At 40.6% G+C, this 15,909-nt stretch overlaps 2 protein-coding genes across 2 annotated transcripts in view; one reads left to right on the top strand and one right to left on the bottom strand.

Annotated features, from left to right (window-relative positions):
* Positions 1–15,909, top strand: part of rmi1 (RMI1, RecQ mediated genome instability 1, homolog (S. cerevisiae)) — a 362,517-nt gene that overhangs the window by 29,663 nt on the left and 316,945 nt on the right. The window lies entirely within an intron of this gene.
* The window catches only part of sypb (synaptophysin b), a 38,991-nt gene continuing 25,637 nt past the window's right edge, over positions 2,556–15,909 (bottom strand). Inside the window, exons 3-8 of the mRNA XM_077223840.1 lie at positions 15,129–15,253; positions 13,252–13,450; positions 10,379–10,570; positions 7,886–8,024; positions 7,268–7,428; positions 2,556–3,725 (exon numbers count right to left, since the gene is read on the bottom strand). Of these exons, the coding sequence (XP_077079955.1) occupies positions 7,280–7,428; positions 7,886–8,024; positions 10,379–10,570; positions 13,252–13,450; positions 15,129–15,253 (804 nt within the window). The 3' untranslated portion in view covers positions 2,556–3,725; positions 7,268–7,279. The remainder of the gene's footprint in view (positions 3,726–7,267; positions 7,429–7,885; positions 8,025–10,378; positions 10,571–13,251; positions 13,451–15,128; positions 15,254–15,909) is intronic.

Below are 15,909 nucleotides of genomic sequence, written 5' to 3'. Positions count from 1 at the left end.
AATCCCGAAAATGGCCGCCATTGACTTCACCTGCTGTTAGCATTCCATTGACTCCCATTCATTTTGGCGTCACTTTGACAGCGAATAACTTTCATTATTTATTTCTAAAGAAACACGAAAATGTAAAAAAAGCTCCATTACTTTGTATCTTACGTCATGGCCCCGTAGAAGCCATTTTTGTAAAAAATAGGCTAACGATTGCGTCATAACTAGGGGTGGCACGATCCGCCTTTTTTGCCTCCGATACCGATTCCGATACCTGGGACTCAGTGTTGGCCAATACCGATTACCGATCCGATCCAATACTAAGATAATAATTAAAAAACAGTGCCAAATTACATAATAAACTGTATCTGTATGCCTCACTGTGGGGAAGAGACTGTGTTAAAGGCATCAAAGCTTGACTTAAACTTTGTAAAACAATATACAGACAAAATATATACTGTATAATTAAAATACATTTATTTTAAAATTAAAAATAAATTTTTAAGCGCAACTTTTTAATGAAACAGCAACATATGATAGATTGGACAGAACAACCAGAGAATGTCTAATAAGGGGAGAACCTCCACTCTCAGTAAACTTCCGGCTTCTGAACTGGTTACAGTTCCACTCTGGTTCCATATGAGGGTGCTCACAGGACGAGTGCAGAATGAAAGGAGGTCAATGGAGCTATATCCCTCAAAATCCACTTTTCTCAGGATATAATTTTTTGTCTAGTAATTTGAATATTATATTCGAAAGGAGGTGCAAAGAAATTACTCATTGCTGGGTGTTTTTTTTTTAGAGTCACTTATTTGCTTTAAAAAGTATTTTAAAATGTCAACGACGTCATACACATCGTACCACCAGAGAACTGCTTTACGGCAATCCCTTTTTCACTTTAGTGCTTTCACGCTCTGCACTCTCTTTTCTCTCGAGGCATCGACAACACCGCTGACACAGGTAAATATACACGTGCTAGAAGAGTTTTTGTTTTGTTGTTTTAAAAGACCACGCCGAAAATACACACACACACATTCTGGTCCCGCTTCGGATGCCACGATGCCATCAAGCGGTATCTCTGGTCGTAATCAGCCCTTCACTGACCAATCAGGGTTCACTAGCAGAATTCTAGCGTGTAATGGGCAACAACAACTCAAACTGTAAGAAATCAAAAGGACATAAGTAGTCGTTCATTTAATTTTCGACCTTTAACCCACGTTGAACTTGCAAAACCTACAATCAAATCTGATTTCTCAACGGCAATCGGGTGAAAGAGACAAATTTAGCTGTCTAGCTTCATAGACTTCCATTCATTTTTGCACCGACGGCGATCGCCCCCCAGTGGAACTCTGGTGGAACTACAACCAAAATTCAGTACAATAGGGCTTTATAGGGAGTGAACAGGCTCTCCGTTGACGGGCTCTGGGACAACTAAGGCTATCAATAAACTTCCATTGCGCAAAAGTATTGTAAAATGAAAAAATCCAATTCAGATCAGAACGAAACACTTGCGCTTTCCGTGCGCAGAATGATGCGTTTGAAGCAACATGGAGTCACGACGCGCAGCACTTCGCAATGAAAAGTAAAAAAAAAAAAGCACAAAAGTAAGATAAACATAACGTTATATTTATTTGTTAGTTTGAGCCTTTTAACAGTTCTAAATTTCAGTTAATGTGCGCGTGAAGAACAATTATATCGCCCCAGTTTTGTGATCAGTTGTGTCGTGTTCTAATAGACACCCGGTAGAAAGTAACGTGAAACTCCAGCAAGTTAAAGTTCTTTTATGCAAACCATAGACCTTTATCTACAGATCTACAGTATAAAAATAGGAAACTTGAATCATCTTGGAGAGAGTTTCATGGTGTTGACTGTCGTACCCGAGCGCGACGTGCTGTTTGACTCTGAATGGAGAATGACTGACAGCTGCAGCGAGGGAAGCACTTAGGTGAACTTGAGTTTAACGACTTAAATCTGTACCTCACATTATACTATATGTAGGCTAATGGCTTCAGAAAACTTGGAATATAGATCACGAAAACATTACGGTGCTTTATAATGTTTTTGTGCCTCTTGTGTTGTACATACACACAACATCGGATTTGGATGGTCTCCTCTGGTCGATACCCGATCCGGCAAATATTGGTAGTATCGGAGCAATACCGATACTTGCTGTGTCCCAATGTGAAGGCTGCATCCTCCGAAGGCCGTATTTGAAGGCCGATTGCGTCACAGCGGCGCGACGAAGGATGTCCCAATTCAGAGGTTGCATGGTTTCAACAGCCAAATTTCCATTAAGGTCAAGTAATTTACTAAACATCTCCCTCTTCTGGTCGTAAAAGGCGTCAACAATGTCTGTAAGATCAGGGATATGATACAGAATGATATATCTTGCACTCAAGAATTCAAAATATTTCAACCTTAAGATAATAATTTTAACCAAAAGTTATCCTTATTCTAACTCCATAGTGAAATGACAATAGCTTTATATATGTACTGGTCGTCCTACAAAAATGTAAGATGTTGGAATTCATAAAAGCGCTACTAAAAACAAACACACTGGAGCATCAACGTCATCACTCGTCATTCTCTAACATTATTTTATTTTGCATTATCAGATGATATAATGAGGGAGAGAAAGAAAGCAATATGGACCTTCATGTAAAGGCAGAGAGACAGAGACCGCATAAAATCATATCCATATCACTGTGAACAAAAAGCCAAAACACATAGAAATCTTTTCAGAAAGAATATCAAGGGGTCATTCACACTCATGTCTGAATAAGAGCATCAGTGGCGTTTCACAGAACTAGAAAAACAAAACAACCAAATACTGAAGCACCCATGACTGTGTGAAGTGAAGTGTTCACTGTATTGTCCTACAAGCCGTTTTTATAGCACCAAAAATATATTTGTGCTGTGGCTTGGAAGTTTGGGCAGCGAAGTTTGGAAATATAACCAAATCATTAAAGGAAATGTATCTTGTGCATGTGCATCATTTGTTCAGATTTTGAAAAAATAGTGGCCTGTACTTCCTGTTTCACTTCGTTCTTAAACTTTTCTGTTACTTGGTTTCTCTCCCTACCAGTTTTATCTAAGACTACTGACTTTTGTTAACACTTGACCAATACAGAACTTGTATACTACTTAATCTTTGTGTTCTTACAAACCTTTCAAATGTATCACACAAATAAAAAAGAAAGAAAAAACATTCAGTAGGTTGAAGGTCAGATCTCTTACCATGGGTTGAATGATTGAGGTGGTAAAATGGTAAGATATAGGGGAAATAAAAACAAATGTGGGGACTACAAATGGAATCACAAAAAAGCAACAATAAGTTAAATTCACAATACAGTATATCTAATTAATTCATATTTACACCACAGTAAAACACATTCAGTTAAATATTACTATAATTCATTCAAACGGCTCCCCGTACATAATATACATCATAGGTTTCATTCATATTTTTGGTAGCATATTCAAGTTTTCCCTCATTATAATAGGATCGATAATCTCCAGTTGGATTCCATGTAATAGATAGTATGTTGAAATTAGGGTCTCACTTCTTCCTGGGTCCCAATTGTTTACTCCTGGTTATGATGTTAATATCAACCCTAAAAATATTTCTTATATGTGCTTTAATACCACCCACCCCCTTCCCTTAAAACCAACTGAAGACAGTGGAAACATAGCTGGTAGTTTCCATGCTGGCTGATCACACGACATCCTCTTGCTGTGATCTGAAAAGACAACGTTTAAATGTTTACAATTTTTATCAAAGAAAATTTGTTTAAATGTTAAAACAACAAGATACAAACATCATAATTGTATTCAATTTTTAAAAAAAGATGACTATGTACGTACTATATATTTTTGTGTACTGTGCACAGTGTAGTGTACAATATACAGGAGGTTCAGTATACTGGGCATTTTCTTAAAAGTTATAATGGCAAAAACAAAACCTTTATTCAGCAAGGACACATTAAATTGATCAAAAGTGACAGTAAAGGCATTTATAATGTTACAGAAATTTCAATTAAATTAAGTTTAAATTAAAGGCTGTTCTTTTGACATTTCTAAACATCAAAGATTCCAGAAAAAGTATTATTTCTACAAAAATATGAAGCAACACAACTGTTTTCAACGTTGATTATGATAAGAAATGTTTCTTGAGCATCAATTAGAACGATTTCTGAAGGATCATGTGACACTGAAGACTGCAGTAATGATGCTGAAAGTTTTGCTTTGCCATTAGAGGAATTAACTACATTTTAAAATATATTCAAATAGAAGACGTCTCGGTTACTAAAGTAACCCTCGTTCCCTGAAGGAGGGAACGGGAGACGTAACGTCGACTTGACAACGTAATTGGGATCACTTCAGGGAGCCCAATCATCTTCGAGTGTCTACAGAACGAGCCAATAGAACGTTGGTGTGCGTGAATTCCGTCACATGCAGCGCGGGTATAAAAAGGAAGTGGCCGCACGCACTCATGGTTTTTCACAGAGGAGCCGAGATCATGACGGCCGTTACAGCAATAGTCAGCAATGGTGGCGACTGGAGGTTACGTCTCCCGTTCCCTCCTTCAGGGAACGAGGGTTACATTAGGAACCGAGACGTTCCCTATCAGTCGCTCACGTTCGACGTAAGTCGACGTGACGACTTAATTGGGATCCCTATGGAAAACGCCACGGTTGCTGCCACATCCAAAGCCCTACGGAAGACTCTCAGACCCTCATCTGGCTGGGGCGGAAGGCCTGCGTAGAGGGAGTTCACTGCTGTTTCGTTATATCCAACACAGTGGAACTCTCTGGATAACACTGGGAAAGCGTAGAAGGACGCCGTGGAAGCCACATCCTGCCCGAAGGGATGTAACATGTGGAGAATACACATATGGACTGGCCGGAGGGGCAATGCAACATATGGAATGTCACTGGGGTGGCTCCAGCCTGAGAAGGGGGAGGCTACACCAGGCAGTGATGGCATAGCGAACTCTGCCAAGGGAAAGGCACGGGGTCACCGCAGGGAGCTGGTCGTGGAAGAATACGCATATGGGATCGCTGCAGGGATCAACACATAAGGAACCCAGCCTAGCACAAGTTACACAAGCATACGAGCACTGGACCTGGCTTCAGACGCTCCGCAACTTCTGACTGCCGAAGGGGTGCGGAGGAACTCAACAGGGTTCACCTGAGTGGGGAACTCGACTGGTGCAAAAAGCGCACTTATCTGCTCCACGTGGAGGGGAGTGGCGCAGCAAGCCGACACTAGAGCGGGAACTTTGGTGTTACCAGCTGGTAGAAGCGAGCACACAGGAAGAAACTGGCTCAACATGTAGGCTATAAAACCTAGTGAACGTGTTAGCTGTTGCAGAGCCCGCAGGTCTACAGATATCTGTCAGCGAGGCGCCGTGTGCCAGCGCCCATGAAGAAGCGACACTCTTAATGGAGTGAGCTCTCAACCCGGGCGGGCAGGGTACGCCTTGGGCTTCGTAAGCCAAGGCGATGGCATCCACTATCCAGTGGGCCATCCTCTACTTGGAGACAGCCTTTCCCTTCTGTTGGTCTCCGTAACAGACGAAGAGCTGATATGAGGTCCTGGGGCTTTGCGTTCTGTCCACTTAAAGATGCAAAGCGCAAACGGGACAGAGAAAAGTCAGGGCTGGGTCTGCCTCTTCCGAAGGCAGCACTTGCAGGTTCACCACCTGGTCCCGGAAGGGAGTGGTAGGAACCTTGAGCAAGTATCTGGGCTGGGGTCTCAGGATCACATGAGAGTTAGCAGAGCCGAATTCTAGGCACGAATCGTCGACCGAAAATGCATGCAGGACCCCTATCCACTTGATGGAGGCCAATGCAACCAGGAGTACTGTTTTCCTCAGTGACAGGCAAAGATGCAGTGCAGAAACTGCAGTCCTATTGGCAAAGGACGCAATAGAGCCTGTCTCTCCATCCGAGATGAATAAGGGTTTCTACAGCCCTAACTTCATTGTGCCAAAGAAAGGCGGTGGGTTACGACCAATCTTAGACCTCCGACTTTTGAATTAGGTGCTGCACAAGCTCCCATTCAAGATGTTATCACACAAGCACATCCTAACATCTTCGTTTCGCTTTCGAGGTTCGGGCATACCAGTACAAGGTCCTCCCTTTCCGGCTGTCAGTCTTCACCAAAGTCGCAGAGGCTGCCCTTACCCCGTTAAAGGGTTCATCGGATGCAAAATTCACTTTTACATGGTGTTTTCAAATAAATGTGTCTTTGCAGTGTGTGGACACAACTACCATACAATGAAAACAATACATTCACTCCTTTTTTTTAATCCTCAAAAAGCCTAAACACTCTCAATAATCAAGCCGTTTGTATTTTCTGAGCAATATAATGTCATATTGCTCATGCTCCGCCCATGGCCACTGACGGACTGTCCCGTATTAGCATATTTATGCCCTCAGCCATTTGTATACTGTCTGCCAAGGCAGCACTTTACGTGTCTTGTGTTGACACGCCCCACGGAAGAGAGGGATGGGGTGAGCAGTTGCTCATTATCATTTAAAGAGACATGCACCGAAATGTGTTGCTATGAACAGAGCTGTTTTTGAGGAGGTAAAAAGGGTGTTGTTTTACACAACCATTGAGGAATTTTAACCAAAGTATGTTACAAACTTTACACAAAGACCCTAAAGAATCATACCAACTTGTGGAAAATGGGCATCCGATGACCCCTTAAAGGGATGTGGCCCTTGGCTATCTCGACGACTGGCTGTTTCTAGCTCACTCTCGAGATTTTTTGTGTGCACACAGGATTAGGGTTGGTGCTCAGACACCTTAGCCGTTTGGGGCTTCAGGTCAACTGGGAAAAGAGCAAGCTCTCCCCGGTGCAAAGCATCTCTTTTCTCGGGATGGAGCTGGACTTCACATCTCACAATGCTGAACTCCCTAAAGACATTCAGAGTAAAAACATACTCTGTAAAGTATGTAAAGTATGTAAAAGTAAAGGCTCCTGGGGCATATGGTGTCCTCGGCAGCGGTTGTGCCGCTCGGGTTGATGCATATGGGACTGCTTAAGCATTGGCTTCAGACTCGTAAAAGCGTATATAAACTGCCAACGCGGTTTATGCTCAAAATGCAAGCCCTAGTGTCAGTCATCGACACCACGTCTCATTTCCTCCATCAGGGAACGGACGTTACGATATAAATCGAGATGTTCCCGATAGTGTCAACTCCATGACGCAGCGTTAAAGTTCCACTTTGAAAGGGAACGTCTTGTACACTTAAAGCTTTGTTCACTCACCAGTGCAGAGCTTCACATCTCATTGGAGAAGGAGGTGGGCTCACCCTGACCATAAACTCCTTGGTTGTAACCACCACCTTCACCCTGTTGGCTGTATTCGGGCTGGTAACCGCCCTGAGAGCCAGCGTAAGGGTCCTGTCCATAACCTTCTTGTCCATAGCCTAGAAAAATACATTTAAAAGAGGATATAATTAAATAGGATGATGACCTTTGCAAGCCTTAAAATATCAAACATTTCAAATGACAATTATCCTGTAAGTTCTATTAGGGTAAATCGTATGAAACTTGTCAAGAATGTGTCAGAAATTAACAAATTTAATTATTCCTTTGATACAGAAGATAAGCCTATTTGTAGGATCATTCAAATAAAATTTTTGCACTGACATTATTATAATGACAATTAATCATAGTATTCAAATCACATTTTTTTATCCACATTACTGTAATACTGACTTTATTTCTTCTTGAGATTCACATTAACCCTAAATATAAATGTTTATAACAGCAACAAAAATCTTGGTAGTAATAATAAATAAGCTTATATGAACTTATGCACTGAGAGCATAAGAATTTATGTGAATTCCATGCTTTTATTTTCAGTCTTTTAGTTGTGCCCACCCTGGCCGTAGGAGTCTGGTGCTGGCTGCTTCTCTCCAGAAGCTGTGTAAGTGCCAGCAAAGGCTGTAAGCCAACCGGTTTCCTTAAAGACGAACCACAGGTTCCCTGCCCATAGCACTACATTACAGAACCCAAACGCCTGTAGGTATAAGAGAAACAAGCCAAATGGTTACTCGCATGGTTACTGGATGATTGTTCAAAACATGGATCATTATTGATCTTTTTAACATAGGTGAATTAAAATGTCATTGTTGATTTATACAGGTAAATATTTTGCCTTTATTTAGTATTAAAGATCCCCTAATATGCTATTTTAAAGTTTCCTAATTTTGTTTTGGAGGTATCCTCCAATAGATTTAAATGCATCTACGTTAAAAAACAAAACAAAACACTTTAATTTATAAATATACATTTGTGATGTTTTCAACCTGTGTTCCCCAGTCTTGTTCCATGTTTTGCAGTTCCTTGTTATGTTTAATGTTGATTAGTCTCCCCAGGTGTTTCTTATTAGACACACCCCCTTGCTATCTTATGAAGCTTGTCTATCTGTGTATTTAAGCACTGTGTTTTGTCAGTTCTTTTTGTTTCACTATGGTGGTTGTTCCGTTCCCGAGTCTACGTTTGTGTTTTTGAAGTTTTGAATTTATTTAATTAAAGACTACTGCACTTGGATCCTGCTTCCTCCTCTGCTCCAACCAATATGTTACAGAAGGACTGACCACATTATGGATCCAGCAGTACGCCTCATTCGATTCCGTCAAGGTAACCGACCACTCAAGGACCACACCCGAGATTTCCTAGACCTTGCATACCTCACCGACTTTACAGATTTTGCACTTATTGATTTTTATTGGAATGGGCTCAATGATTATTACCACTCCCACCATTCGTGATGGTCCTCGAGGCTCGGTAGCAGGATTTATTGACTATGCCTTGTTGTTGAATGGCTCATCTTTTAATTTGGGTTATGCGGATGAGGAGCCCCACAATCCCACAGTACCTTCTAAGCCTGAGTCTCTTTACATCATGCCAGCCAAGCCTGAGTCTCTTCACGTCATGCCTGCCTAGTCTGAGTCTCTTCACGCCAGTCCTGCCGAGCCTGAGCTTCTTCACGTCAGTCCTGCCGAGCATGAGCTTCTTCACATTAGTCCTGCCGAGCCTGAGCTTCTTCACGTCAGGCCTGCCGAGCCTGAGCTTCTTCACGCCTGTCCTGCTGAGCCTGAGCTTCTTCACGCCTGTCCTGCTGGGCCTGAGCCCCTTCACGTCAGTCCTGCTGGGCCTGAGCCCGTTCACGTCAGTCCTGCCGAGCCTGAGCCCCTTCACGTCAGTCCTGCTGAGCCTGAGCCCGTTCACGTCAGTCCTGCCGAGCCTGAGCCTCTTCACGTCAGTCCTGCCGAGCCTGAGCCTCTTCACGTCAGTCCTGCCGAGCCTGAGCCCGTTCAAGTCATTCCTGCCTAGCCTGAGCCCCTTCACGTCAGTCCTGCCGAGCCTGAGCCCCTTCACGTCAGTCCTGCCGAGCCTTAGCCCGTTCACGTCAGTCCTGCCGAGCCTGAGCTTCTTCACGCCTGTCCTGCCGAGCCTGAGCTTCTACACGCCTGTCCTTCCGAGCCTGAGCTTCTTCACGTCAGTCCTGCCGAGCCTGAGCTTCTTCACGTCAGTCCTGCCGAGCCTGAGCTTCTTCACGCCTGTCCTGCCGAGCCTGAGCTTCTTCACATCAGTCCTGCTGAGCCTGAGCTTCTTCACGTCAGTCCTGCCAAGCCTGAGCTGCTTTACGTCAGTCCTGCCGAGTCTGAGCCCCTTCACGTCAGTCCTGCCGAGCCTGAGCCCCTTCACGTCAGTCCTGCCGAGCCTGAACCTCTTCACGTCAGTCCTGCCGAGCCTGAGCCTCTTCACGTCAGTTCTGCCAACCCTGAGCCAGAGGTTTCTCTAAACCCCTCCTTTCCGAGAGCTTGCTTTACTATGATTGGTCAGAATGTCTACCACTTTTAGCGCCTTGGAAACCATATATTATCCATTACTATATATTAATTTAAGCTTTGGAGGCACTTGCAGAAAAGTAAGACTGGAATTACTGATGAATAGTTTGAGGCAGTTCAAAATCAGTTTCCTTTTGGGAGACAATAACTCCATTTATCATGCACTTTGAGCTTTGCAGACCTTTTACATTCATAAAAAGCTATATTACACACTACATGAAAGGTCATAACTGAAAAAGCATAATACTTTAAATGTTGAAACATTTATGTCATTATTTTAAACATTTCAACATTGAAGGTAGGTCACTTGCTGGCAAGTTTGTATATAACTGAGTATAATGGAGCATAATGTTTGATTATCAATGTATGACTAAAGTATTTTATAGGAGTAACAATTTCGTCATTGCTCATAAGCATAATGTCCAACCTTTCTCAACTGCCCATGTGTCGTCATAAAATTCTAGAAATGCATTTAATACATACGCAAAATAACATTATTTATAGTGACTGTACCCACCACAGATGTGTTGAGGCCAGAAACTACAGGCTCATGAATTTCTTTGCAGCGGTTGTCCTCGTGATCACATGCAGCGATGAGGTTGATGACCTCATCGGGGTCAGTTGCCCTCTTAACATCCGAGAGACCTTTAGCCCACGCCGATGAACTTACCAACCACATGAAGGTAAAAATAGCTGTCACCACAAAATCCTGTAAAACAAAAATTATTTACAAATTATTAACATTTTCTTCATTGGAATACTAATCCCAATTACATTTTAATGGGTTATATGATATTAAAAAATGTATTATTGTGCGTTTACTGCCACACTATAATGCAGTGACATTTCCCCTTTTAAAATCTATTATATTTAAAGAGATAGACTTTATGGTTCAAACTGATTTGTTAGTTAAGGCATGTTAGACAATTTTCCACTGATCTTCAGTGTTGCAACATTATATTTTTAATGTAACAGGGTTAAAAAAAACATGTTATATGGGTTAACAAAATATCATAGGTTATTAAAATTTTTGGTAACACTTTACAATAAGGTTTCATTTGTTAACATTAGTTTACTATATTTACAGGAACTAAAAAAAAACCAAATACTATTACTATATTAGCGTCCACGCCCACACAGGTTAACGTTCTGTTTATTAAAAGCGTGCTGAAGTTTTGCTTCTTTTTTTAACGTACGTGTGGTTTCAGTTGCTCCTACATCTTTCATAAATTTAGAATACATTTTAGTATAAAAATTTTTGGGTGAATCATGATTTGTTTGTGAAATTGTTCATACACAGATTTCAAACACAAATTTGTGAGTATGCATGCTTAGTGAATGAGACCCATAATCTTTATCCTTATCGTTATAGTCTTGAATAGGCCTAAGAGCATTTGTTAATCTTAGTTAATGTTAATTTCAACCTTCACTGATACACTATTAAAATCAAAATTTATTTCTGTTAACATTTATAAAGAACAGTTGTATTTTTATAAACTAACATTAAGAAAGATTTACAGTTGTAATCAAAATTATTCAACCCCCATTGCAAATCTGGTTTATTGGCAAAATGTACAGACTTTCACCTGTTTGCAATTAACAAATCAAACAAAAATAATTGAACTTGCAACTGAAAATGCAACTTTTAATGACTTCGGCAGTCTCAAAATTATTCAACCACCTGAATAGTATTCCTCACAACAGCACAACTCTGCAAAACAGATGTTGTCTCAAGCACACCTGATACAATCAAGGGCTTCATTACTTGCACCAGGTGTGCTTGAGCTAGAACACATAAAATATCTGAACGTACACCTGACCCAAAAGAACTAGAAATGTGCTAAAAATCATTTAAATAAGCCACAGAACTTTTTAGCCCTATGGATCAGCAGTATGTATGGAGTAGGCTTTCTACGGTAGTCGGTGTTACCGGTGTTACGCGGTGTTCAGCCGCAACACCGGTTTCATCACTTGCCCACCGCGACACCGCAAAAAAATAAAATAAAAGAAGTTTAAAGCGTTAAAAATATTTAACTCAATTACGCAGTATCTGTTAAGTCCTGCACACACACACACACACACACACACACACACACACACACACACACACACACACACACACACACACACACACACACACACACACACACACGACCCACAGAAAAGATGCGCGTCAGTACCGAGTTCTCTTTCGGTCTTGAACAAACCATAACACACATAAATTATCCAGTAAGGACTAGCGCAAAATGCGGCATCGGCATCTCGAAGTTGAGTGTCCTCATAAGAGTCTTAAATGATTTAAATACAGTCTTAAATGAACGTAGAGATTTGTGAGAAAACATAATGGACGTTATTGAGTGCACTTATTCAATACCACATTGCACTACATTAACGAGTGTACAGCATACGCTCAAGGTCTGTCCTAATTCGCTCACTCATTTTTATTCACTCCTTCAAGTGAACAGTACATGTATTAGTGGAATAACGTAGGGAATAGGCCTTACTTAGTGAATGAGTGTTTAGGGGGCGATTTCGGATTCAACCCATGTTCTCAAGCAGTGAAAAATAGAGGACACTGACAATGCGCTGACCGACAGGACCGAGCAGGTAATATTTAATATGGAACAAAATCTCAACTTTCAAATTTGGTCAAAGAAAATTAAACAACAAATATGCCTACCGTTTTGTGGCTCGTTATGCATGCCTGGGCAAACCCGCGCATTTTACAGTTGCCTTTAAATTAATGATTTAAAAGCCCCCGCCGGTGATACCGGTATTACCGGTGTTGTCACACGTCGATTAACCGGTGGGAAAATATCCTCACCGTCACATCCCTAGTCTGGAGGAAGAAGAATATATATTGAAGGATATGCTGAAAAGAACACTCTGTCTACAGTTGAGCATGTTGTGGCTCGGTGATGCTCTGGGGCTGCTTTGTATCCACTGGCACTGGAAACCTGCAGCGTGTGGAAGGCAAGATGGATTAATTGAAGTACCAGAAAATCCTAGGAGAAAACGTCATGCCGACAGTGAGGTAGCTGAAGCTTGGATGTCATTGGACCTTCCATCAGGACAATGATCCCAAGCATACCTCAAATTCCACCAAGGCTTGGTTGCCTTTTTTTGTGCTGATTTGTTGTGCTGAGCTATTTCAATTACTTTTGTTTGATTTGTTCATTGCAAACAGCTGAAAGTCTGTAAATTTTGCCAATAAACCTGATTTGCAGGGTTTTGTTTGTTTTTTCTTCTCTCATTTAAGTCATTCAGTTTTATGCTGATTATGCTCAAAGAAAATGTATGCCAGCAGAAATTTCAATTTTTAATCTCATAATTTCAAAATGGCACATAAGGCTATCTGCCTCACAGGAAAGAGACAGCAAGAAGACTCACAGCCTGAGCTCCTTTGTTTCCCTCGTGGTACTTCTCCAGGAGGAAGATGTACACGGACATTGCTGCCATTGTATAAAGGAAGGAAAAGACACCAATGGTGACAAAGAACTCAGCAGAGGAAGAGTTGTCTCCCACCAGAAAGAGACGTTCAGGTTCCGGCCCTTTACATGAAGGAGCATCAAACCATACCTGGTGCAGTCTGTGGAGAAAGACACTTGGTAAATGTCTGTCAGAAGTTAAAATCGCTTGACCAATGTGTGAGAGTGTGTGCACATTCATGTGAATACATTTAAAAAGTTCTCTTATGGAATCATAAGCCCCTTTTGCACTGGGTAGTTCTAGGAACTTAGTTGTACGAACTTGAAATAAATAAATGTGCCTCTAGTGCCATTTTCCTGGTTGCATTCACATCGGCAGGAGAAACTCTGAAGTGACGTAAGGCACACTTGTTGTTGTGACTTTTATTTTGACGGCTCTGAGAACGCCAGAGACCGAGCACACAGTGTTCCCATTCTCCGTCTTCATTAGTTTACGATCTGTTTAAAAGTCCTATCTAAGTATTAGCGTTTGCCGTGGGGTTACTGCCCCATGTCGCTATCTGAGGAGAAATACATTCATGTTTCGCTTGGTACCCTCAAAGTTGCGTTGAATTTTCTCCTTAGCGTAAAGGTTGAGAGGACCATCTATCACTGTTTTCCATGTCTGTAGAGTTAGTTTGTGGAGTAAATATATAGGCTATAATCTGTGTGTGTTTATACAGCTTTTTAAAAAATGGCAGGTGCTGGTGTTTCGCATGAATTCGGCCAATCACCGTACACTAACGTTACTGATAGTTCCTAGTGCTAGTTTAGTCCCAACTCTCATTCCCAGTTCCTGCGGTGCGAAAACGCCAAAAAGCATGTACTTCCACCATTAATTCTAGGAACTATGAAAAGGTTTCTCCGATGCGAAAGTCTCTATAGAAACTGTTTAAAGTCAGTGTAAAACGAAGGTTGCGATAGTTTTTTTCTTTCCTATTGTATATCCGAGTGAAACGGTTTCTTGAAGAAAAAACAAATGTAGGGCGGGACTTCATGAATCAATTGGATTGTTGGGTGGTTGAGGTTTGCTATTGGTGGATCTCGACACGTTTCACACAAAATAAAACGAATGACTAGTATGGCAGGTTGTAATAAAAATTGAGTGTTCATTGGAGTGGTCCAAGAGCTTAGGACTTTTGTCGCACTTGGACTTGGAACACACACAAAAAATGTACTGGATTCGAGGAGTGGTTGTAATAAAAACAGTAACAAATCCTTCCCTCGTGGGTCAATTTGACCCTCATAGGAATGAATGGGAAATATGGCACAATCCCGTGGTTAGATTTGAACACATTTACAATGCAGAACACGCAAACAAATGCAAAATAAATGGTAAAAATTTTAATATTATAAGAGAAACTGACTTTAGGGACCCAGGGAAACCGTTAATGTGCTCCATAGAGAGCAATAAGGCCATCTAGTGGCAATAATTATATTTCTTTGCACAAGAGGTCAGCAAAGACACCAAATATGAGTTTTTTTTGTGCTGTTTTAACAAGTTTTAGCATGTAATGAAGCGATATTTTCTATTTAAGTGAAAGAATGTGCTTAAATTATATTATTAAATTAAATGAATGCTAAAATCTAGTAATTTACTGGTAAATAAAAAAAATCTCCAAAAACATTGCATTAAAAAATAGAGAAAGCAATATCTAAAAATGAAATGATATAATCTTTCTTTACAACTAGGTGAATCAAACACATCAATTAAAGAATGGAAGATTGTCGATATTTATTGAGGACTTGTGTCTGCTGTACTGTGATCTGATATGACAGGAATGGCAGTGGAACACTGACCTGAACGGGTATTCAAACTCAACCTCAATGTTCAGGTCACTTTCTGTGCGGTTCTTACACTCCACACTCAGACGAAACACTCCAGAGTAACCGCCACAGGTGGAGAATGCAAAGATGGCGAAAAACTGAGAAGGAGAAAGAAAGAGAGTCAGTTGTTATAAAAACAAAAACAAAAAAACTGAAAACGCCCATATACAACGTACAATCTATATAATAAATATCCTATTTTCAATGTGTTTTTGCATACAACAAATAAATCGTAAAAAAAAGGTTAAACTATAAATAGACTTGTTTTTTTCCTGTCAGCTAGAGGTGCACAATTCTTGATAAATTGAGAATCACAATTTTTTTTGGTTTCAAACAGAGATCATAATTTCTCCCATGATTCTGAGCAAACAACTAAACAAAATAACATGTCATTTACTAAAGGGGTTTGTCAAACTGGTAATTGCTGAAGTCTATTTAAAATGTTTAATGAATCTGAATGAATTATAAAAAATAAAAAAAATAATTGTTTGAATGAATGATTCAATGACGCTCTCATAAGTAAGTATACTTGAGTATGTTTGTATTGTACTAAAAACATACTCAAGTACATTTTTAACACATATTTTTCACCTGGGTTATAACATAAACAGAATATTAAAGATTTGAATATTTAAACAACCTAGTAATTTTCTTTTTCAATTACAAGTTGCCTCTATTAAGGGTATGATTACCTATATCACACTATTTGATGCCTTTGGTACAGTATAAGACGATCAATATTCTTGCTTCGGCA

This window comes from Siphateles boraxobius, unplaced genomic scaffold, assembly GCF_051911475.1.
Source record: "Siphateles boraxobius isolate OS27281-9 unplaced genomic scaffold, OSU_SipBor_1 9, whole genome shotgun sequence".
NCBI lineage: Eukaryota > Metazoa > Chordata > Actinopteri > Cypriniformes > Leuciscidae > Siphateles > Siphateles boraxobius.
The sequence above is the reverse complement of the archived record's forward strand: the minus strand, read 5'-3'. Positions and strand labels throughout refer to the sequence as shown.